At 42.0% G+C, this 24,662-nt stretch overlaps 1 protein-coding gene across 21 annotated transcripts in view; it reads right to left on the bottom strand.

Annotated features, from left to right (window-relative positions):
- LOC126272220 (uncharacterized) overlaps positions 1-24,662 on the bottom strand; it is a 622,019-nt gene that overhangs the window by 46,387 nt on the left and 550,970 nt on the right. For all 21 annotated transcript variants that reach the window (XM_049974930.1, XM_049975070.1, XM_049974981.1 and 18 more), the window contains one exon: positions 4,536-4,659. In XM_049974930.1, coding sequence (XP_049830887.1) covers positions 4,536-4,659 — 124 coding nt within the window. The remainder of the gene's footprint in view (positions 1-4,535; positions 4,660-24,662) is intronic.

Raw genomic sequence — 24,662 nt, 5'->3', positions numbered from 1 at the left:
ATTGAAAAGAGGCTCAATAGTGGCAATGGAGGTGAATAAGACCCAGTCAGCATTATTCATAGCCCGTCTGCAGGGGCGCCCTGAAGAGTGACGTTGTGGCAGTAACAAAAAGATCGGATAGTGGTCACTACCGCACAAGTCGTCATGCACACTCCACTGGACAGACAGTAATAGGCTAGGGCTGCAAATGGAAAGGTCAATGGCTGAGTACGTGCCATGCAGCACACTGAAACGTGTGAAGGCACCATTATTTAAAAGGTCGAGCTGTGCCAATACTTGATAAACGATGCTGACTCGGTCTGTTGTCACCAAGCCACCCCGCAGAAGGTTATGGGCGTTGAAGTCGCCCAGTAACAGAAAAGGTAGTGGCAATTGGGCTATCAGTGCGGCCAGGACATGCTGTGGGACATCACCATCTGGTGGAAGATAGAGACTGCAGACAGTAACAGCCTGAGGGGTCCACACCCGAACAGCGACAGCATCTAAAAGTGTTTGTAGAGGGACAGACTCGCTGTAAAGGGAGAGAAGGAGTTAGATGCAGATGCCAACAGATACCTTCTCATAAGCTGCCCAATTCCCATAATAACCCCGACAGCCACAGAGGGCGGGGGTTCGCATCGCCAGAAACAAAGTCTCCTGAAGAGCAGTGCAGAGGAAAGTGTGAAGGCTGAGAAGTTGACCTAGTTCAGCAAGATGATGGAAAAAGCCGCTGTACCTGTGTGAGTGACATCCATAGTGTCAGAGTCCAGCGAGATCTAGGTCCTCAGCAGAAGCCAGGATCTCTACCTCACCCTCAGACGCAGAGCTTGGGTGCCACCACTAGTTCCTCCATCTTAGAGGTGTTCTTCTTGGACTTTTCTTGCTGCTCCTTGGGTTTCACTGGCTGGGAGGGCTTCACCGATTCAGTCTCCAGGACGGAGGAGGATCGCGAAGCCATACGACCAGGTGCTTGTGGGCACTTATGCCACTGCCAGGTGTCATCCTTCCCACCTGTGGAAACCAGGGAAAGGAGGGACCCAACGGACCCCTTGCGAGCGAGAGGAGCCGAAGAAATTGGATGCTTCTCTGGCTGACTGGTGTCCCTGATGGGTGGGTGTTCCTCCCAAGATAGGTGGTGCAGGAGCAACAGGGTGGGTAGTAGCGGCGCAAGCATCAGCAGAGCGATCCCGGTGTTGTCAGGAGGCTACAACCAACAGGGTACATGGCGGCCCCACCACAACGGACTGACTACTGTGCTGGATATTAGGTGCAAGTAAGTCCATGGTCATCGCCTCCGTAAAAACAACACTGCACAGTGCATGTTGGAAATTGCATCCAGGAATGTATCCTCGCCCACGAGGTGGAGAACGAGCAAGACGGCAATGCGACAACGAGAAAGCTGGCTAAAGGTCTCAATGCACGATGGACACAATGCACCACGTAAGGCGCCCTTCCCCAATTGGCTCGCTCTTCGGAAGAATTTGGAAATATGGAGGTCAAACCCAAGAGGGGACCATAACTTATAGGCTGTCCTTTCAGTCACCTCTTACAACAGGCAGGAATACCGTGGGTCTATTCTAGCCCCCGAATCCATAGGGGGGAATACAGTATGTAAAGGAAGATTATGATCTAATAGTAATGGAGGACTGGAATGCAGTTGTAGGGGAAGGAGTAGAAGAAAGGGTTACAGAAGAACATGGACGCTGGACAAGGTATGACAGAGTAGAAAGACTGAGTTCTGTAATAAATTTCAGCAAGTAATAGTGAACATGTTGTTCAAAATCCACAAGTGGAGGTGGTATGCTTGGAAAAGGCCAGGTGATACGGGAAGACATCAGATTATCATGGTCAGGCAGATAATCCAAAATCAGATACTGGATTGTAAGGTGTACCCAGGAGCAGATATAGACTAAGACAACAATACAGTAGTGATTAAGAGCAGCTTTATGTTTAAGGGATTAGTCAGGAAGAATCAATATATGCAAAGAAGTGGAATACAGAAGTACTAAGTAATGATGAGATATGTTTGAAGCTATCTAAGGCTACAGATGCAACAATAAGGAATAGCTCAGTAGGCAGTGGAAGTTGACAAGGAGTGAACACTAGAAAGGGCAATCACAGAAGTTGGAAGGAAAAACATATGCACAAGAAACACTAACTGCAAAGAAGCTGTGGATACCAGAACAAATACTTCAGTTGATCAGTGACAGAACAAAGTACAAAAACTTTCAGGGAAATTCAGGAATACCGAAATATGAGTCACTAAGGAACAAAATAAATAGTAAGTGCAGGGAAGCTAAGAAAAAATGGCTGCAAGGAAAATTTGAAGCAACTGAAAAAGAAACGATTGTCGGAAGGATTGACTAAGCATATACGAAAAGTCAAAACAACCTTTGGTGAAATAAAAAGCAGATATTCCAAAATCAGATACAGGATTGTAAGGTGTACCGAGGAGCAGATATAGACTATGACCACACACAATACAGTAGTGATTAAGAGCAGGATAGTAAAATGAAGAGTGAAATCTGAATTCCATTGTCAAATGGAGTAAGTGTGTGTGTGTGTGTGTGTGTGTGTGTGTGTGTGTGTGTGTGTGTGTGTGTGTGTGTGTGAGAGAGAGAGTGAGTGAGTGAGTGAGTGAGTGAGTGAGAGAGAGAGAGAGAGAGAGAAGATAGGTGGAAAGAATACACTGGAGGCCTCTATGGAAGGGAATACTTGTCTGACACAGTATAAGAAGAAACAGTACTAGGATCAGAATTTGAGAGAGCTTTGGAGTAGTTGAGATTGCGTAAGGCACAGGGGCTAGATAGCATTCCATCAGTTTCTAAAATCATTGGGGCTAGAGGCAACGAAAGGACTATTCATGTCGGTGTGTATAGAATGTATGACTGGCGATATACCATCTGACTTTCAGAAAAAGTATCACACACACAATTCTGATGACTTTAGGAGCTGACAAATGCAAGAATTATTGCACAATCTGCTTAACAACTCATGCAACCAAGTTGCTGACAAGTTGCTGACAAGATTATTATATAGAAGAAAGGAGAAGAAAATCAAGGATGTGTTAGATAACTATCAGTTTGCCTTTAGGAAAAGTAAAGGCATCAGAGAGGCAATTCTGACATTGTGGTTGATAATGGAAGCAAGACTAAAGAAAAATCAAGGCACAGTCATAGGATTTGTTGACCTGTAAGAAGTGTTCGACAATGTAAAACGGTGCTAGATGTTCAAAATTCTGAGGAGCACTAGGTGTAAGCTATAGAGAGAGATAAGTAATATATAATACGTAAAACAGACAAGAGGGAATAATAGGAGTGGACAACCATGAATGAAGTGCTCGGATTAAAAAGAATGTGAGAGAGGGATGTAGTCTTTCACTCCTGCTGTTCAATCTGCACATCAAAGAAGCAATGATGGAATAAAAACAGAAGTTAAGGAGTGGAATTTAAAGTCAAGGTGAAGGGATATCAATGATAAAATTCTCTGATATTGCTATCCTGAGTGAAAATGAAGAACAACAACATGATCTGCTGAATGGAATGAACAATCTAATGAGTACAGGATATGGACTGGGAGTAAATCTAAGAAAGAGAGCAGTAATGAGAAGTAGCAGAAATGAGAACAGCAAGAAACTTAACATTAGGATTGTTGGTCATGAAGTAGATGAAGTTAAGGAATTCTACTACCTAGGCATCAAAGCAACCAATGACAGGCAGAGCAAGGAGAACCTCAAAAGCACACTAGCAGTGGCAAAAAGAGCATCTGGGCAACAGAAGTCTACTAGCATCATACATGGGCCTTAATTATGTCTGAGAATGTACATTTGGAGTACAGCACTCTATGGTAGTCAAACATGGACTGTGGGAAAACTGTGACAGAAGAGAAACTAAGCATTTGAGATGTGGTGCTATAGAAAAATATTGAAAATTAGGTGGACTGACAAGGTAAGGAATGAGGAGGTTCTGCAAAGAACAAGAGATGAAAAGAATATGTGGAAAATGCTGACAGAGAGAAGGGACAGGATGACAGGATAGTAGGACATCTGCTCAAACATCAGTGAATGATTTCCATAGTACTAGATGGAGCTGCAGAGGGCAGTAACTGTAGGGAAAACAATGGTATTCAGGATTACTGCAGTATATTGATAATTTTTACTTATGGAACATCTGTTGAAGATGTCACTGGTATTCAAGAGTCAATGTGACTTTTTTTCCTAGAGTCCTTTAGTATATCATTTGTGTCACAGTGAGCTGTAACTGCCAGGATATCATAATAGAACCTTACTTGGTAAGAGAAAGAGAGAGAGCCTCTATACACTTATAAAAATATCCTGTAACATTATTGTGGGTTTCCTGTGCAAGCTGATACAATGACTTTAGATATTTTATGCATTTTTCACTGTCCATTCTGGACTAAAAACACATCAATCCCTAGTCCATCTCAACAAACTGTTTCCGAGATTTGGCATACACGTACGCATAAGGCTATAATGACACAAGAAGCTGTTATTCCTGTAAATGTTTAATATATATTAAAACTTTTTAGCCACTCACCTGCCTGGTAGGACGGAGAGGACTAGCCTTGGCCCCCACAGAGGACTTAGGCGAGTCAGGAGTTGGTGTCGGTGTGCTCCCTGTACGAGATCTCAGGGCGCGTGATGGACGTCCCGCCACCAACCTGCAAAAAAAAAAAAAAATTTGCATGTAACTATGGGACACAAATTTCATAATTTATGCCACAACCGAAAAGGTATCAATGTTGTTGTTCTAATACATTTTTGTTCACATTCCATAAGTAGGCATTAATTCTCACATTAGATATCAAAAATCAGCTTCACTGTCAGAGTTTTATTACTTGCAATCCCCTAGTTTCATGGACTGATCAGGTTTCGCATTGAAAGCTAACACAGACGAGGTTAGGAACACCAAATAAGTAGCTATAAATTTCTGACCCACACACTTGTGTACTATACTACTTGTGTACAACAGTGGCAGTATTTAAGATACAATACATCAGGACATTCTACTTGTCTAGGAGTAATAGAATAGTTTACTTATTAGTGCAGTCTCTGGGGCGTATCACCATACAGCATTCATGTAATGATCCATAAATACTTGTCACATTCATTAACAAGATTTTCTTCATAGCTATACAGTATTTTAGCAGCTGTCAAGAATGTTTATGCCAAACAGGTCAATTTCTGGTTCCATAGGAGAGGCTCTGGTGCGTATAAAGAGGTCAATGACATTTATTTTACTTAACTGAAACACAATTAAGTTACTTTTCTTTATGAAAGATTCTATTACTTTGTAGCTAATTTAACATTATACCTTAATAAATCAATTCAAAGACTTTCAGTGCAGACAATCAATATGCATTGAATGAGTTCCCAAATAAGATAGTGGGATGGCAGAAATGAAATTTAGCATCAACCTTTCATGACAAGTTTGGAAACACACTGTATTTGTTTCCTATTTAAGGCTGATCACTGCATGATGTGCAAGGCAATTCAATATGAATGTAGTATCTACAAACAGCTATAATTGTTCGATGTCTGTTTCCATAGCTAAGTGGCCAGCACAGCTTACTGCCATGTGGGGAACCCAGATTTGATTCCGAGTACTGTTGCACAATTTTTCATTGGTGGGAGAACTACTACTGGGTACCATCAGCACTGTTAAGCTAACTGAAGAGCTATTCAACAAATTTGTAGTGGTTCAAAAGTCAAGAATCACTACAATGATCCCAAGAGCAGTGTGCTGACCACATGCTCCACCATAACGCATCCTGTGACACCACTGGTAGAGGGCGACATGGCAGTCTGTCGAACATGAATGGCTGTCTAGAGCCAGAATGCAAAAGTTTACTACTTGTGTAACTACTCATTACACAATGATACATGGACAATATTACAAATAAAGTGAAGAAAGTTCAAAATTTGAATTATTGTGAAAGTGCAGTGAATCTGTGACCAGAGAAGACGTTCACACAATTTAGAACTCTACATCTTCCAAACGATTCGATCAGTTTAACCAGAAGTGACCATGCTGTGTTCTACTCTTGGCCACCTTGATCTCCAGACTTAACACCAATGCACGAGGATATGTGGAAGGCCTTGTGTTCGTGTCTTCTTGGCTGAAACCAAAATGATATGTAAAAATGCCGGTTTCTGATGTGTTCGCACCAGTGACTCCACAGATGCTTCAGAATGTGCGGCTTACTGCTTATATACCTGGGAGACCAGGGAGAGCCTCGTGGAATACTATGAAGTGTGCAAACGTAATTTTAACTTCCTTTTACATTTTCTGTACTAGTTACTGGTCTGTAAGTGTCATCAAACAGTTATATTGTTGACTATGCCAAGTAATGCACTCAGGTGTTGAAAGTAGCCTTCAAAGCAGTCCAAAGCACATGCGCGCACACACAGAAGTTAGCACATGCCATTACAGTTGTCAGTTACTTAGATATTAAGTGTAATTCTGTAGTTTAGTTTGTTTTCCTTCTGCCTCCGTGGCGAAAGAACTTTAAGTCAAAGTGTACGGTTATTTAGTAAGCACAAACCATTTTGTGGAGTGGGGTTTAAACGAAGAGTTGCTACTTATATTATGAAGGAAAAGAAACATTAACAGACACTAATATGGACACACTCAGATTTCACAGTGATCAGCATTGTGAAACTTGTGCTGTAGAAATCCATGGAAATTTCATGCCTATAACAACGAAATACAGTGGTCCATCTGGTGACTATTTATTGAGCTCGATCCATTATTCAAGTTTTCAACTGCCAACAAAATGCTAAGGGGACATTTCAATTTAAATGTTTCAACATCTAACATCTGTGCATACAATGTTCTGCTGGTATTAAGGAAACCAGGAGCACTTCATTTGATAACATTTATACACACCCATTGAGATTTTTTGAACTTCTGTATAAATGCTTGCAGTTGCACTAAAAAATTATCAAAGGAAAATGGAGAAGACTACTGCGAAATATTTATAAAATAGAGACGGTAAAGATGCAGCCACAACACTTGGCATCAATGAGAAGCGTTATGTATTCTGTAACATTGCCTACAGTTCCTCGTAACAGCGTTTCAAATCAAGTTTAATAAATTAGTTTTTTTATTTATTTTTTCAGCGATTTATTGGACAAACGATCATTTGTCACTGCCACTGAACAGTTCATTTTCCAAAACAGTGACGTTAGAAGTACTGGTAAAATTGCTTCGTCAATTGTTCGTGTGCGGCGTGTTCGAAGGGAGCGACCTAATGCAGGTGATCAGTGATCAGGGAGCCCTTAGCGTGCCGAGCGGCAGCCGACGCGGTGTCACGTGTGGACGTGCTGGCAGAGCAGTAGGCGGCCCTGGCCAAAGACCGGCGGCCAGCTGATCTGCACGCCAAACACGCGCCACGGTTGCGTCGGGCGTCACACAGCTACGTGTATAAACGCCGCCCCAACAGGAAGTCTATTGTTACCTTACAACGCTGTTACAGCACAAACACGGGCGAGCGGCCTACAGCAGTGCTCATAGTGTCGCAGGCCTTGTTAAAGAAATTTAGTGCGACGTAGAACAAATACACCAAAAGTCGCAGACTACTATTAGTAGCCTGAAGTATTAACTGATTACTTTCCTCAGTGACCGTTTCGCTATCACTCATCAAAAGCTCTTGCCTAGTTATATTAACCGTCAGTAGCACTGACTTGAGACGCGTAAGGTCTGTTAAGAGAAAACCTGTAGCTATATATCGTTAATTATTATTTGAAAAATAGAGTCGCTATTGTCTAGACATGGATTTGTATTTATTTCAATTGTAATCGTATCTAATGTTTTTAAGTGTTAATTTTCAGCTCCGCAATTAGGAGCGCAGCCATTACTGTAGCGCTACTAACTTACAGCGGAGTTTACTAGTAGCTAGTATAAAAAATATGTCGGTATTTGTCATCGAAAATGATTTTAAATGCTAAAGAAAGAATAGAGATAAAAGGCTTAAGGAGTTTTATCTAAATATATTACATTGATAACATAAATCGAGAACAACAATAGACGAACTATCGTCTGTCTGCCGCCATCTTAGCAAAAATATCTCCGCGGCAGTTTTCAGTTTTTAATCGAGAATTTTAACAAACATAAATGACGTTAGAAATAAATGAATGGAAATAAATGTGCACCGGTAATCCCGAATCTACTTTTAAAGACAGAATTCAACTTAGACTGAATCTTTAAAAATAGTGTTCACAGCACGTTACGTAGTATCAGTTTCTTATTTCCTGATCTATGTAGCCTAATTATTTCAGACGATGTAAATGAAATATTTTAATATGAGACATACGTTAGTGTTGTGCCTGAGTATTATTTTGTGACTAAATGTTCCCTTTGCTAGAGAAAAGTGCTTCCATCTTAAGTAATAGTTGTGTAAAATCTGAAAAATGATATGCAATTTAGTGACTCTCTCACGACTTTACAGACATTTCTACACAACGTCAAGTAGAGATTTCTTTAGCAGAGTGACAAATATTAGCCGGTATAATCATTTTTGAGATCAAACGAATTGATACGCTGGCAATAGGTAACTGGTTATATTTTTTGATCTACCTGAAATACAATTCAGAAGTAATTAAAGTCACGAAATAATATAAACTGGTTCCGCCACACTGGCCATGGACCGTTTGCTAGGAATCTATCCAAAATCAAAAGACAAAAAACACATTCCAATGAAATTTCGCGGTAAAATGTCACAGCAAATAGACACATGCTTCCGAAAAATCTAATGTTAGATAGGGCTTTCATGTTAATAACACACAAAAATTGCAAATAAAACAAAATGAAAAGGGAGTATGACAAATTTGATTGCTCTGGTGTATAAAAGGACTGATTGTAATAATTGTGATAAATATTACGTCGGCCGAACCGGCCGCTCTTTTAACGTAAAGTCTATAGAGCAGTCACAGCCGCATAAGAACTGCTTTTGGGGTTGCATCTACCAGAAACTTATCACTCTACAGGGATTATCGAGTATTCGTATTCTCCACAAAGTGCAGTCATGCAGTACTCTCAACTTGTAAGAAGAGCTAAAGCGAAGAAACAAGAGGCAGCAGAAGTGCTCACTGGGTAGAGCGGTGTTGTTGTATCTAATACCTACTTTGCTTTGTGTTTGACAATTTCCAACTTTAATCACTGAACCATGTATATCTCGCCTTTGTCTTAGGTAGCATAGCGTCCTTTACGTATTCACTTCGTTTCCATACGAGCATATTGCTCATGTTTTGTCACTTCTGCTTACATGATGTATTTCAGTAATTAGGTAATCTTGTTAATTACCTGGCAAGGTGTTTTATTATTCTTTTCTTGGAATGGCGCGTTGCAGGGTAAGAGGAAGCCTCTGGAGGTGAAGTTCTTCCGACCACTTCTGGACTTTGTGGCATTCTTGCGGTCATGCCAACAGTGAACGCTCTTTACTTACTACTACACTTGGCTTCTTTCCCTATTTATTTTATCATTCTGATATTCTTGTTCTTATGTATGCCATATCTTTATTAAAAATTCGTCACGAGAGCGTATAAGAATTATTGTTACTTAACTATTTCCTCTTTAACAATCTAACTTTGGCCCCTTTTAATTTATTGCATTTATTACCATAATGACATAGTGCTGGTAAGTTCACTACTGACTTTACCAACTTTATTCTTTTTATTCCCTATCATACAATTATATGATTGAAGAATATAAATATTTCTACACTTGCGCCGTCTAACGAGCTTACGACACAAACATTTTGTCTCTGTATGTCCATCTTTTTAGAGATGATTGCTGGACTCGGCTGTTCGACACAGGATGTCAAACACCTTTCAGCCGTCTACTTTCCAAATTTATTTTATTTTGCTATTTTTTATTTGGCCATCAGTTTTACCGTTTTACTACGCCATCTTCAGGCCCCTGACCGACGTGAAGATTCTATCTCGGTTCTGATCAAAACAGAGTCCAGCAATACTGGTATTGGTATACTTTTGGTTCAGCGATCACTACAACCACCATCTGCCGACATGATGGTGGTTGAAGTGATCGCCATAGCAAAAACATGCCAATACCAGTATTGCTGGCCCCTGTTTTGATCAGAACCGAGATAGAATCTTCACGTCGGTCAGGGGCCTGAAGATGGCTTAGTAATACGCTAAAACTGGTACCCAAATAAAAAATAGCAAAATAAATTTGGAAACTAGACGGCTGAAAGATATTTGACATCCCAAACATCCTTTGGTTACCTTACAGCAGTTTGTTATGAACAGTACCGCTGCCCACAAGATGAACCTAGTATACCATATTTCATAAATGTGAGAAGACCCTACGCTCATTTTTGCGTTTATTTTTGACGATGCCACTAAAGCTCCACTAAATTAAGACAGGTAGAACTGGCTCGTCATATTTAAAGCACATAATTTTCAATTTTATGTCTTAATACTTCTCATTTGGCCATTTTATTGTTTTAAGCTGTAGACAATCCAAAACCTGATTCATTTCGGAAAGGCGCTATGTCCATACCCACCACATTTCCATTTTTGTTCTAAATCTGGAAGTACTCGAAAAAACGCACAATCCCTGGGAAAAGGCCATATCCCGCTCACTCGTATGTGGTTGATATTAAGAGTCTTATTTCATCTTCCACGTATCTCCTGCGATACGGCCCTTTCGGAGTGCCAGCTATTACGTCACGATGTGTTTCAAGACTGACGGAGGAATCGTACATACAAATAATATTTACACACGTGAATAGTTTCGCTGATAAAGACACTCAGGATGGTTATTTACAACGTCTAACTGATGCACATCCGATAAAAAGAGAAAGAATGTGAAATACTATAAATTCAAAAGTGCAAATGGCTACCACGTGAGCAGTGACGGAGGACGAACCCAAGTTTGTAAAAATGTGTTCTTGAGTCTCCGTGGAATAGTTTAAATGATCTACTGCTACACAGCTCTTCAGTTGACATGCGTGGAAGACGGAGGGTTCAAGACATAACTTAATCCCTGGAGATTTACGTCCCCTGATTAATGGCCATATTTAATCATTTCCTGCATATGAAGTCCATTATTGGAACAACATAAGAAGAAAATATCAGCACAGTTGTATGTCAAGCAAAGGCATGAGTTATTTAAACAACAATGTCCTAATGTTAAAGTGAACTACAAATTTTATTTGAAATCCAAGGAAACTTTTGATTACAAATTTGGAGAGCTGCAAGTCGACACGTGTTATAAAAGTGAGAAGCTAAATCAAAAAATTAAAAGCCCGCATTTGAATGACTATGCGGAGAGAGAGGCTACAGCAGAACTCAGAGCGAAGAATTTTTACGAGAAAACTGACGCAATCAAGAAGCTTGGCCATTAAAACAATTGTGTGTGTGGCATTACTATCGACTACATGCAGAGCATCCCACTGTCGTGTATTCTAATGTATAAAATGTTTTATTGCACACAATTTTAGATTTTGAATTTTGCATTGTCAACTTTTGTGATCATACGGTAACGTTTTCCTCACACCATGAAGAGCAGGTTCATAGAAAACCCAACGAAGTTTTCTCATTGCTAAACAAATATTCTCAGGGAAATGTTCCTAAAGACGTGAAAGAGCTACCTATCTTCTCAGGCGGATGTCCTCGTCAAAATAAAAAACAACACCGTGTGCAGAGTTTTGTCAGCTGCAGCATCACCTGGGCTATTTTTAAAGGATATTCATCATCTAATCACAGGACATTCGTTCCTGCCTTGTGATAGAACTTCAGTCACAGCAAAGGGACTCATTCGCAAGATTGATCGAACATACACTCCAGACAAATCGACAGAATAAAACAAAGAGCAAGTTCTTACTTTCCAAGTTCGTCCACAGCAAACTACTAACATCATTGATTTTAAGGCAGGGTGGCCTAAATATCATGAAAATTTGTTCCATCAAGGAAATCACGGGCCAAAATTCCACATGAACAGAAATTGACCCTCTACAACTGCCGCAGAATATGTTATTTGAATATTGTGCGAAGTGAACCTGGTATGTTGAAAGCATACCAGGGGATCGATGGCTTGTAGAGAGAAGATTTTTGTTAGGGAAGCCAATACGCATTCAGTACATTCTAGACGATAAATTAGACTTCTAAAACGAACTTTGTAAATGGCCTACAAACGTCCTGAATGGGCGTGAAAGGCTTGTGATGATTAAAAGCTCTTCTATTCTGTGCTGTTGTACTGTTTTAAACTTAGAAGACTAATAAAAAGCATACAAACATATGCATTAACCTGCATTCTTCATTATTTACAATTTTTTATCACTTATTTACTTGACGCAGCTGCAAGATATCAACGATTAGTAAAATATTGCTTTTCGTAAAAACGATTCCAACCGGACAGGCCATAGCTCCAAATAGGTTGCTCGACCGTAATATGGGTGATGTTTTGGCACACCATTTTATGGTCACATCATGTTAAAGATCCTACACTATAAATATAAACGAAGAATTTTACACTTCGGTTTTGCAATCCAAACAGTTTTTTCTTTCTCCTGAAAATTTTACTTTGGTGGCTATATGGCCTTTCCCAAATGACTGATTCACTTGTTTAGTGTTTTTCCCATGTTTTTGCTGTAGATATGAAGAGGGTATTGCTGACCGAAACCGGTAGTCTGAGGACCTAACAAATTTGAGATCGAAGATGGAAATAAATTTGTTCTAGAGAAATGATAGCTGCGCCTGCAGCAGTGTGAGCACACCAGAACAGTCCGTAGGACTGCGAGCTCTACGAGGATGAAGCGGGTAATGGTCATCAAGCATTACAGATGTAGGATCCCAAAGCAGCACTAAGGAAGGTATCGACCTGGCGCATCTTGGACGCTGTATCCTGGAAGGTAGACTGCACAAGGCACTCAACCAGACATCAGCATGTTGCGATCAAGGCGGCAACATAATATGCGGATGGGGAGAAGGCAACTGAGGTCTGCGACCATCGAATGAAATTCTTTCTCAAGAATCTACCTCGCATTAATGCAAGTGATCACATTACTAAGGACTAAGACTTAACAGTGGTCGGTTGAAGGGCTTGTTATAGTGGAAACGCTGCAAACGTAATGGCAGACTCCTAAGGAATCCAGCCGACAATAACAGTTGACAAGCGTAGGAAGATGGCAGAAACAACTACCTACAAGTTAATTGCACCAAAATAAATGAACATATCAGATTCTGCAGTTGTGTTTTATTGTTGTGTAGTAGTAGTAGTGGTGGTGGTGGTGGTGGTAGTAGTAAAAAATTTAAGTATCCGAAAGAAACAGTTAATACACAAATTTATTATTATCCAATAAAATATGATATGTGTGGCCTGTTTTAGCTTTTCAGATAACCTGTAATTAAGAAGATAAACAATTCCAAGTAGCGTGAAAGCATTTGTTCTTTCTAAATAGATTTCGGTATAGGTTCCATGTGAGTTTCACTTCAGCGTACCACTATACTGTGCAGCTGATTCATTCCGAAAACTTAGCATTATGACACACTACCATAACGGGAGGTCTATAACTGCCTGTTCTTCCTGTCCCTGATTAGTCACTCATTACGGTCACTCGTACGTAACGACGGTGCTTTCCTCTCGTAAAGACGTCATTAAAGACTTTTACTGGTCACGAAGGATGGAATTATTCACCACAAAACCTGTAGGAAACCGGTTACAGCTAAACTCTGAACAGCTTAGTCATTTTTTGAACTACAGTGGTAGACAGTTTCATCGTTAAGAACCTTCAACATTGCAGCGCGTCAGCAATCGTTTGTTAATATATTAATGGACTGAGATCCGCCTCGATTGCGAAAAAACACCTAGTGTTCACCTAGGTTTCGGTGTAGATAACTACACCTTCTTCAGAACAATAAACTCAAAAGTGTCTATAAAGACCTTTGTCAATAACTAAAAGCTCAGCATAGCTACATATTTATAAAAGAAAAAGATGACACATAAAAGTACATGTGAACAAAGTCAAAAGAATAACTTAATGGTGTTCACTCCACCTCACATCAGCATGTGTTCGATGGGCCGTGTCCCGTCGCAAACTGCAGTTTGGACACGGCCCATCGAACACATGCTGATGTGAGGTGGAGTGTACACCATTAAGTTATTCTTATGACTTTGTTCACATGTACTTTTATGTGTCATCTTTTTCTTTTATAAATATATAGCTATGCTGAGCTTTTAGTTATTGACAAAGGTCTTTATAGACACTTTTGAGTTTATTGTTCTGAAGAAGGTGTAGTTATCTACACCGAAACCTAGGTGAACACTAGGTGTTTTTTCGCAATCGAGGCGGATCTCAGTCCATTAATAAGTTTCATCGTTCCTTTGACCTAATCGAGCCACACCAACAATTTTGAATTTTCATTGTTCAGTAGGAAGCACACCGGCTACTTTGATTTGTTATCACTGAATTGCTGATCCCAAAAATTTGAAGTCCCAGCCCAATATAAAAACTGAAATAAGGATATACATGAACTCGTCAGTTTAAAAACAATTTATCACTACCGGTTTAGAAGCGAGGTGTGAGTGATGCTCATCAGGTGGCACTGATTATTGTTCATACGTGTGCATAAGCACAATTACGGCTTCAACATTGAACCTACACCGACAAAATATTTACTGCACGCTTAATGCATTGATTTGCAGTAGTTAGAGAAACACTGAAACACCAACAAATTACGGCAAGGCAAGTTTAATTCACTAGGTCTTGTTGTTTCCCTCCAGGCATAAGCCCACCTCATGAAACACAAATACAATGTAGGTAGGGAGAGAGAGAGAGAGAGAGAGAGAGAGAGAGAGAGAGAGAGAGAGAGAGAGAGAGAGAGAGAGAGAGAGAGAGAGAGAGAGAGATGTAGGCCAAATTGATTACATCCGTGGGTAGTTTTGATAGATTTTGACTACCTTAATCTGCCTGCAGTTAGCTGCTAGCTGCTATTCAATGTCATCAATTTCGATGTCGTCAACGCTCAGCCGGGCAGTACATCATTCGTGTTACTCTTTACCGCCTTTTTGTTTGTTGAAAAAGTAATCCCAGCAGACGTCATTCTCACTGGAATCATCCTCTCAAGTTGCCTTTTACTCTAATTTAACAAACTGCCTTTAAGTGACTGCAACTGAGAACTGTTTTCTAACCATTTTCGTTCAATAAAACGGAACAAAAACTAAATAGTGCCAGTTCAGTGCTAACTACCTAAATTGCTACCGTAACTGTTACGCTGAAAGTAAAAGAAATTCGATCTCGTTATCCTGTGCAGGCACCGACAACAGTGAACTCATCACGGAGACGGCATTTTTTATGTACGACCTTAAAGTGTCTTTCCTGTAAGAACGTCAAACAACGTTTAGTTCCTCTACTAAGGAGCAAACAAGGCCAAGCCCTGGCAGCATTATAGTTAATGCTGTCTCCAGCTTTCCGTCGACCGTACCGCGATGTGGACCGGCGGTACGAATCAGTGAGTAGCCCTTCGCTGAATCCACGAAGGCTGTAACATGCATTTCTATTACGGTTCCTGTTATGAAGATACAAATGCACCTCTTTCGCCGGCTACGTGAAAGTGTCCCTAATCGTAGGTAAACTCTAGTTTACCGCGTTGCTTCACACAAGTTGATTATTGGACCATTTTACAATGTCACCAACACCGATTTAAGTTGGATTTAAGAATAGTTCCTGCGAAATTCAGCTTGCCCTGTTCTCAGGCGATATCCGTGGGTCATGGATGAAGGGCAACAGGCGAATTTCGTATTCCTAAATTTCCGGAAAGCGTCTGATACGGTAACCCACTGCAGGTATGAGCATAATGAATAGGTTCCCAGATACGCGTGTGGCTCGAAGTGGGAGAACCCAGTATATTATCCTCGACGGCGAGTGTTCATAAGAGCCAAGGGCATCGTCAGGAGTGCCCTGGGGAAGTGTGATAGGACAGCTTTTGTTCTCTATATAGATAAATGGTCTGACGGACAAAGTGAGCAGCAATTTGCAGCTGTTGCTGGTGTGTCTGTGGTGTACGGGCAGGTGGTGTTGAGTGGGAGGTTCTTCTAAATGTAAAAACACAAGGTAGATGAGTACGAAAACAATCCCGTAATGTTTTTATACAGCATCAGTAATGTGCTGCTTGACAGCTACACCGAATAAATATCTAGGCGCAGCGTTGCAAAGCGATATGAAACGAAACGAGAACGTAAGGACGGTAGCAAAGAAGGCGAATGGTTAACTTCGGTATATTAGGAGAATGAAAGCTCACTTATTAGGGAGTGTGTATGGAACAATTGTGCGACCCATTCTTGAGTACTGCTGAAGTGTTTGGGATCCCGCCATGTATGATCAAAGGAAGACACCGAAGCAGTTTAGAGGCGGACTGATAGATTTGTCACCGGCAGTATTAAGGAGATGTTTCGTGAACTGAAATGGAAATATCTGGAGTAAAGAATATGTTCTACGCGAAATATTACTGAGAAAATCTAAAGAACAAACATTTGAATCTGGCTGCAGAACGAGTTTATTGCCGCCAATGTACATTTCCCGTACGGACCACGAAGGTAAGAGAAATTAGGCTCACATGGCGCATAGTTTTTCCTCGCGCCATCTGTGAGTGGAAGGAAACGGAATGAACGGTACAGTTGCCTTGCACCATACGGTGGCTTGCGGGGTACGTTGATTTTATGACAACCTCGAAGAGGAAGTTTTAAACGGCCATAGATGCAGCCTGACTGCCCGTTTAACGCGCTAGTGACATCACGTCGCAAGTTGATTTTCATATTATTTTAGGATAGAGGGCTTGGCCAGAGAGCAGCACGCGTTCCCACGTGAGCGCGCCAGCAGGGCGGGTCCCGGCGTCGCAGCTCCACAGGTCTCGCGTGTCAAAAAGCTGTCGCGGTCCGCCACTTCCGGACCGCACCTGGAGCGAGGCCAGTTCCGAATCTCACGCACGCGTGGGAAGCGCCAGAGCCAGGGATTCCTGGCCGCGTATTTTAAGCTCAGACACCGGCATGGTCCGGCGAGACAGACATGTGGGAAGTAAGAAAGAATAGTTGAGGAAAAACTTCAGCGCCATGAAAAGCACAGACCGGCAGAAACTATACATCAAATCAACATTTACTATGTGAATAGCCACGGCGAGTGTTTACTCCCATTAAAGAATTAGGTGTTGTATCATATAGTTGGACAGTAACAACTCAGCCATTCGAGAAACTTTTACACTTTAGACAGCACTTAAAACACACAAAGATGTCCGCATCACTTTGCAGTGCAGCTTACGTGCTCCCGAGCTCTGTGGTATGCGCTGACCAACTTCCTTTCTCCATTCACTTTAACAACTCTATTCCTTTTTGCAGCGCCGTCAGCTCAGTAAGGTGCACAGCGACATAGCGAATCACAATGAAAACAAAGCAGCGTACTTCCAAGTTACTGACTCCAGATAGCGAGCGCCACAGATCATCAAAAACGTATCTACCACATAGAATGCTACTTCAGACATACACACTATCTTGAAACATTCAGCATTCAGGCCTCTATTTTGTGAAAATCTTACATCTGGCACGTTTCTTTGACAGACGGTGAAATGAGGTACAGGGACAGAGGAGCAGAGTACAAGTCTGCGAGCCTTTGTACGCCGCAGGATATTTCTTATCAATATCAGTGACTGCTATGTGTATGGCTCCAGGAGAAAACGGTACGTGCGGTAATCCCTATTATTCTCATGTCTCTCTGAAATGTAAGACGGAGAGAGCAGAAATCTTGTAGTCTTTCTCAACTACTGGTTCTATGAATCTGCGCAACGACGTCAAAGTGAACAAAATAAGTCTGCAAGAGACTTCGCATGGACTACTGTACATATCTGTTACGATCCATCACTTCGCCCGATACGTGTTTCCACGCCTACTTGAGATCAAACACTGTACCATTATTCTAGGAATAACTGCACTGCATTTAGTTCTTTTGCAGATGCAGTGCACACTTCTCGATCATTTTCAACTGAAGGACGTGTAGAGCCGTGTATGTCAACTATATACCGTGACTACACTCACGGGCGTTCCGTCCGAGCGACCGTCACAGACTTCAAACTAGTTCCGCCGGGAAAGTTGCCTTCACCTCCAGTCAGAAGGGCATTTCCCATCTAGCTCATTGAAATTTCTCACGTGCTTCGCACACAGCATGAAGCAAATACCTGAGAGAAACGACACAGTAATAAATTATGTTGGTAACGAACGCATAACGACCTCTATGCTTTCTCTTCTTTATTTTTCACATTCCGTATATCCGTGAAGAAAATTAAGTGCGAAGAGAGTTCAACTCAGAGGGAGAGAAACTAAGTTTCACTGTAAAAACGTAATCTCTTCAACAAAGCTACCTAGTGTTGCCGTTAGGAGTTGAGAAAACGTGACCTGATGAACAATGTGATTCGGCACCAGTGTCAGAAATACTAAAATATGTGCAAATGGCCTTCACCAGAGCTAGTTTGTATTGTGTGTGACACAACAACAACTTAGTAAACCGATGAAAGGCAGTACCGGTAATGGTTTACAGGCATCACAATATTTACAATGAGTATGAAGTAACGCCTTTATTACGTCGGTTTTAAATTTGGAAGAAAATGTAATCCGAGGGTTTGCACCTTTAAATCGTACCACTCGCAACAGGCAATGGATGATAATATAGGGACCGGTTTCTTTACAGTTGCCACATTTTATTGCGTGTTCACTATGAAGTTTGCAGGACAAAGGAAGCGGTTTCCCCGTAGCAAAGTAGTATAAATAAATTTACGCAGAACATAGACCTAATCTGTGCAAAATTCTTAGTCCAATCTCTCACAAACACAGAAAATATTTAAACATTGTCTCCCAAGCATAGTTGTTTATCTGGGAAGTTATCCTACTGGAAACTTAATTTTACACTAATTCATCATCACCCACATGCAACTACATAGCAGTATTCGTCGCTCACTTTTCTGTTCCATTTGACAATGAAATTTTTACTCCTTCGCCGCATTTTAATAACAAATGGTTTTGATACTATTCATCAGAAGCTAGTGTCACAAGCCGTGTGGTGGCAAATTTACACCCTTGCTATTGTTTTCGTCGAGGTATAACAACAACACTGTAGTTATGACACACACACACACACACACACACACACACACACACAGTGTAAGGTAAACAGAGCGACGCCGATGTTTACCAGGGTGGCAGGTCGTCGCTGGCCCTGGTCCTGAAGGTGAGGCCCTTGTACAGCGTCATGGACTCTCGCTACGGCGCTCGCGCTGTCGAGACTGACGCGACCAGCTGCCGCCCAAGGCCGGCCAGCGCAGGGTCGACCGCGTCATCAGCGCGTCGACTGCGACCTCACAACACGGCCGTGCCACTATCGATAGCGGCTCGATCCGCCTCACAGCCACATGGGTTACGCGTGCGGACTTGCAAACGTCATAATACTGAAGACCGTTCCACGCGATCAGTTATCTTTCCGAGGTATGCGAAGTCGAATTTTTATCTCGTATTTTCACTAACGTTCTACAGTTCATGCTACGTTGAAATAAACTGTTCCATTCATCACAGCGTAACGTACGAGACATTTACGTCTAAATCTAAATAATAATACCACCACCACCACCACCACCACCACCGCTATCTCCGGAGGCACTATAACAAACTCAGCCGCTTAGTGAGATAAAATATTTTAAGATTTCTCTAAGCATAATTTAAACAGAATTAAGTCTGTTTTAGCGACTCCAGTGGCTCTTGGGCTCGCAGCTCATTGATTATTGTAAATTGAAACTCTGACAATTTGCAACGATATATGCAATAGTTTTTTAAAATGTCGATTCTAACATTAAATTCCAAATAAGAAATTAGGTAGCTTGAATGTAACTGACAAATTTAACCTGTATGCCACGCCACTACTGAGTACTCTAATTGGATCCACGTCACTCGCCATCATTACAGTAATTATGTTACCATGTATGGCTTTCCCAGAAAGTTGCCTTGTTTGATGAAAGGTATAGACTAATCGTTCCTCATTTGCAATCAAGTAAAGCTACCCACGTGCGCACAAAACACAGTTGAACAATTTAAAGCTTTTCTTAACGATTCCTGGGCACACCCTTTTCAAATCACTGGCAGTTTGGAGCGTGAAATTTGAAGACTACAGTTACAGTGAGAATCTACGCAACTTCCTTGCTGGAGATTTGTCGTTCTGCCGCGTTTAAGTTATGCTGCATTATAAATACTTTAAATAGATACGGGAAAAATGCCTACAATCACATACTAAAGCTAAATATGGATCACACGACCGATCCACAAGTTTGAGTGCCAGCTTGCAAAAAATCAGCACAGAATGTTTTGGGAGGGATTACCACTTGCGAGCTGTAGCAACCAGGAAGCTGCAGCCGCTGACACGGAATGTTATCGCGACGTGGTATGCGTGGCGTGGCCTTGTTTCTCGATGCGATGCGCCGCTTTCTATGCATCGCGGTCATAGGCAAATCTTCATTAACAGTCTACGAGTTTACGATCAATGCAGACTTCGTATATTCACTTATTTCGTAATATACGCTGCCAGACGGATGTCAAAGAACAAAGCAATGCGAAATGGTCTATATGTCACTAATCGGTAACATTTACGTGGTGCAAGCTGGTTAGCCTAAGTGCAACGAAAGCGGTCGGAAGGAACGGAAAATGCAGTCAAGCTACGCGGTTTGCTGACGTTTCAACTCAACGTCACGCAATTTGGTTAGTAGACCACTGTATTTTAAGGCTTCCACTTCCCGGTTGAACTACACGCCCTGCAAAGCCAATGTGAATTGATCCTTACTCACCGAAGCCACACAGTGTTTCTATCACGAGGGAAACCATTACAATGCCTTTATCAACTAAGAGGATCGCATTTCTCTCCGCAGTGCGCAACAATAATTTGGCCTCCCTTTATGTGTTCGTTCTGGGTTGTAACTTCTCCGTGCACGAAAAATCGTTATCAAACGAGGGTCTCTTTCTACTGTGCACATCAAATTAAATCTTACAGGAATTGCACAGTCGAATCTAGTGTGAACAAGGAACGATACAGACTTAATTCTCGATTAACTTAGGGGTAACTAGGGAAACCATCGTAAATCTAGTATTTTAGCAAGCAACGTTTTTTTAAACGAGTTCATCGCCACGCTCGCTGTTCCTGTTTTGTGCCACATGATCTGAAATATGCACGTAATTCTGATGCGGTGTGTAAAATAAGATACACTCGTGAAAGAAGAATTTCCAGGTACGGAGCCTGCTTTGATGTTTCGTTTTCACACAGCATTTCAAGGGTAACAGGTGATTATTAATCCTGATGCCAAATGTACTCCTACTAACTCCTCAGGTGAAGCAGCTCACCAACTTAACAATTTCAGACAATAATGCAAGTGTCTAAATACTATTTCTAAGGTCGCATGAACACTGGACCTGTTACTGTCTGTGACCGCTGTACCTGCCTGAGGTGCACCACAGTTTCCTGAAGGCCGCCTCGTGTGGAGTCGCTGGAGCGTGGAGTCTGGAAACAGCATGCGAAAACGTAGCACCAGGGCAGCTTAATTACAGAGCGATGAACCCTAGGATAAGGCCGGGCTGCCGTTCCGCTATCACACGCCACATGGCGCACACAAGGAGATCCGACGGCAGTGCACAGTAGAGGGCAAATATTCTATGGCAACGAGCAACAAAGTAGTAGTAGTAGTGGTGGTGGTGGTGGTGGTGGTGACGCCTTAGCTCTTCGAAACAGCTTGCAGTCGTCTCGGGACGGACAAGGGTATCTTATAACATTCTTCCTGCAAAATAATGTCAAATCAGGTAACGCTCTAGAGCACAACGGTTGAGATCTGGCGACTGTGATGGCCAGGTGAGATGCGACAGTTCGTCCTGGGCGACGCGACAGGTGTGAGCAGGGGCCTTTTCGTCTTGAAACACAGCATCGCCATTGGGGAATAAGTACTGTAACATAGGATGGACCTGGTCAGCCAAAATGGTACACTTAATCCTTGGTAGTAGTTCGACCTTGCAGAGTAACCATGGTGCCCTTGGTATACCACGACTGGCTGCCCAAATGATCTCCGAACTCCCGTGATGCCTCACTCTTGGGACGTTAAGTGGGCCAGAAGTTTGAAAGTGTGGAACAAGTCCCGTCCGACCAAATGACTTTCTTCCATTGCTCTGTATAGTGCAGGTTTTGCACCATGTTTAGCTATTAACGACACTTTAATCACTGACAAGTGCTTTCGAAATTCCATCTCGCCCTTCAATTCCTGCCTCTGGAGCTCCCGTCGTGTTTTTTTAGTACTTACCGGGTTCACGAGTGTGACATTCAGTTCTGCAATGACTCATGCGGTCGTCATCTTCAAGAACCGGCCGTCATCATCACTCAACAGCCACTTTTGTCCGCGTTGTGACTCGGCGAATGATGTTTTTTCGATTTCTCTGCATGTGGTTTTAATCTTCGATGCGGTGCCTCTCGTAACGCCAAACATCTCTGCTACATTTGTTACGTAAGCATTCACTATACGAGCACCAACAACTTGCCGACGTTCATATTCACGCTCTGACATGCACTCACTACTTCACCGAACACCAGGAGTGGTTATCATCTGCATTTATATTCAAGCATGTATTTCTAGAAGTGTTTTCATAATTTTGTCCAACACCTGTAGCTGCCTTAAGCAACCCTCACACGCTCGGTATTTATTGCACAATAATATTGACAGCCTGAGATCGGCACTGACAGTTTGTGCAATAAACTGAAAAAGACTGCAGAGCTTTAAAAAATGAGGTAAGTTCAATATATTGTTCCCCTTAGAGGTGTTACTGAGCAATGCACGTCAGTTCCTGTCGTGATCGGGTGTAACTCAATTCGTTTCGAGCGAATTTCCGAAAAGGACTGAAAAAAGTGAAAGACTTAAGATTAGGAAATGGGCTGGAAAATGTATATGGAAGCACCAGGTGGTACTTTGTAGAAATGAAGTTCCCGATTCATCAGGAGACGCCAGGTGCCTCGTTGCCCGTAAGAGCAGAGGAAACTGATGATCATGATGGCATAACAGTATGCAGATATGTTTATTTTACTCTTACTTTTAACAGGTGTCGTATCAGGCCAGGTTACCAGTGAGCATACATTTATTTTGCTTGCGACATTTTTCACATCAAAGACAAAAGATCGTGTAAATTTTCAATCAGTATCGTTCTTTTACTTTGTTTGCAACAATGTTTACATTCGAGAAGTATACAGAAAGCAGCACATGTAGACGATAAATTAAACGATTACTTATTTCATTCATAATTAGTAGCTGCTGTTTATATGAGTCAGTCTCTGGTCCACTGAATTCTTCAAAGTACGAATCTTGGGCACGTTTCGGGCGACCTGCACGATTTCCGCTTGTGTACGTACTGTGAGGCAGACAACTGAGTAGCAACTCACATCCTCACCGTCGAGCGCCGACGTGTTCGCTATGAAGGCAGAGTTTTAACCTGACGCGACCCCACATTTATTGCGCAATAATATTGTGCCGTTCTTGACCTCGCAATATCCTGACACCACTATCGTGTCAGTAACATTGAGCCAGAGAGGATAGCTTTCTTTATCCATTGGGTGTTTGAACCCCTCCCTACACCTTTTGCTGTTTGGGCTAATCACAATTCGTAAACCATAAAACCATTTTTTCTGCTAGGCATAACAAAACGACGATGTCTACGCCTGTCCTAGCGCCGTCGTGTTTGAATGGTTGTTACCAGTGACTTCGGGACGACCAGAACGCGACAAGACACGTCTTATGGATGCTTGCTGTGATGGTCTGTGGAGTCACATACACTGAGTTGACAAAAGCCATAGAATACCTCCTCTGTATCGTGTCGGACCTCCTTTTGCCCGGCATAATGCAGAAATTCTACGTGGAATGGATACAATCAATCGTTGGAAGTTCCCTGCAGAAATACTGAGCCATGCTGCCTCTACAGACGTTGCCGGTGCAGTATCTTGTGCATTAACGGACCTCTCGATTATGTCCCTTAAATGCTCGATGAGTGGCTAAGTCATTCGCTAGAACTGTCCAGAACGTTCTTCGAACCAATCGCGAACAATTGTGGCCCGGTGACATGGTGCATTGTCATCCACAAAAATTCCATCGTTGTTTGGGAACGGTAAGTCCACGAATGGCTTCAAATGGTTTCGAAGTAGGACCCTGTCTATTCCACGTAAAGACAATTCTCACCATTTCGGAGCCACCACCAGCTTACATAGTGCCGTGTTGATAACTTTGTTTATGACTTAGTGGGGACTGAACTACGCTCTAACACTGCCATCAGCTCTTACCAACTGAAATCGGGACCGAATTTCGGAGGACTCTGATGTGTCGTTTCGAGCTGCAATACTGTATTAAGGTCTGATCTGACCAGACCACAGTTTTCCAGTCGATATGATAACGAGTCTAGGAGAGGCGCTGCAGGCGGTGTAGTGCTGCTAGGAAAGGGACACGCGTCGGTCGTCTGCTGCAATAGCCCATTTGCGCCAGATTTCGAAGCACTGTCCTAATGGATACGTTCGTCACCAAGTCCCACATTGATTTCTACGGTTATTTCATGCATTGTTTCTAGTCTGTTAGGACTGACAAGTCTACGCGAACGCCGCTGCTC

This window comes from Schistocerca gregaria, chromosome 1, assembly GCF_023897955.1.
Source record: "Schistocerca gregaria isolate iqSchGreg1 chromosome 1, iqSchGreg1.2, whole genome shotgun sequence".
NCBI lineage: Eukaryota > Metazoa > Arthropoda > Insecta > Orthoptera > Acrididae > Schistocerca > Schistocerca gregaria.
This window is presented reverse-complemented; position numbering and strand designations above follow the sequence as displayed.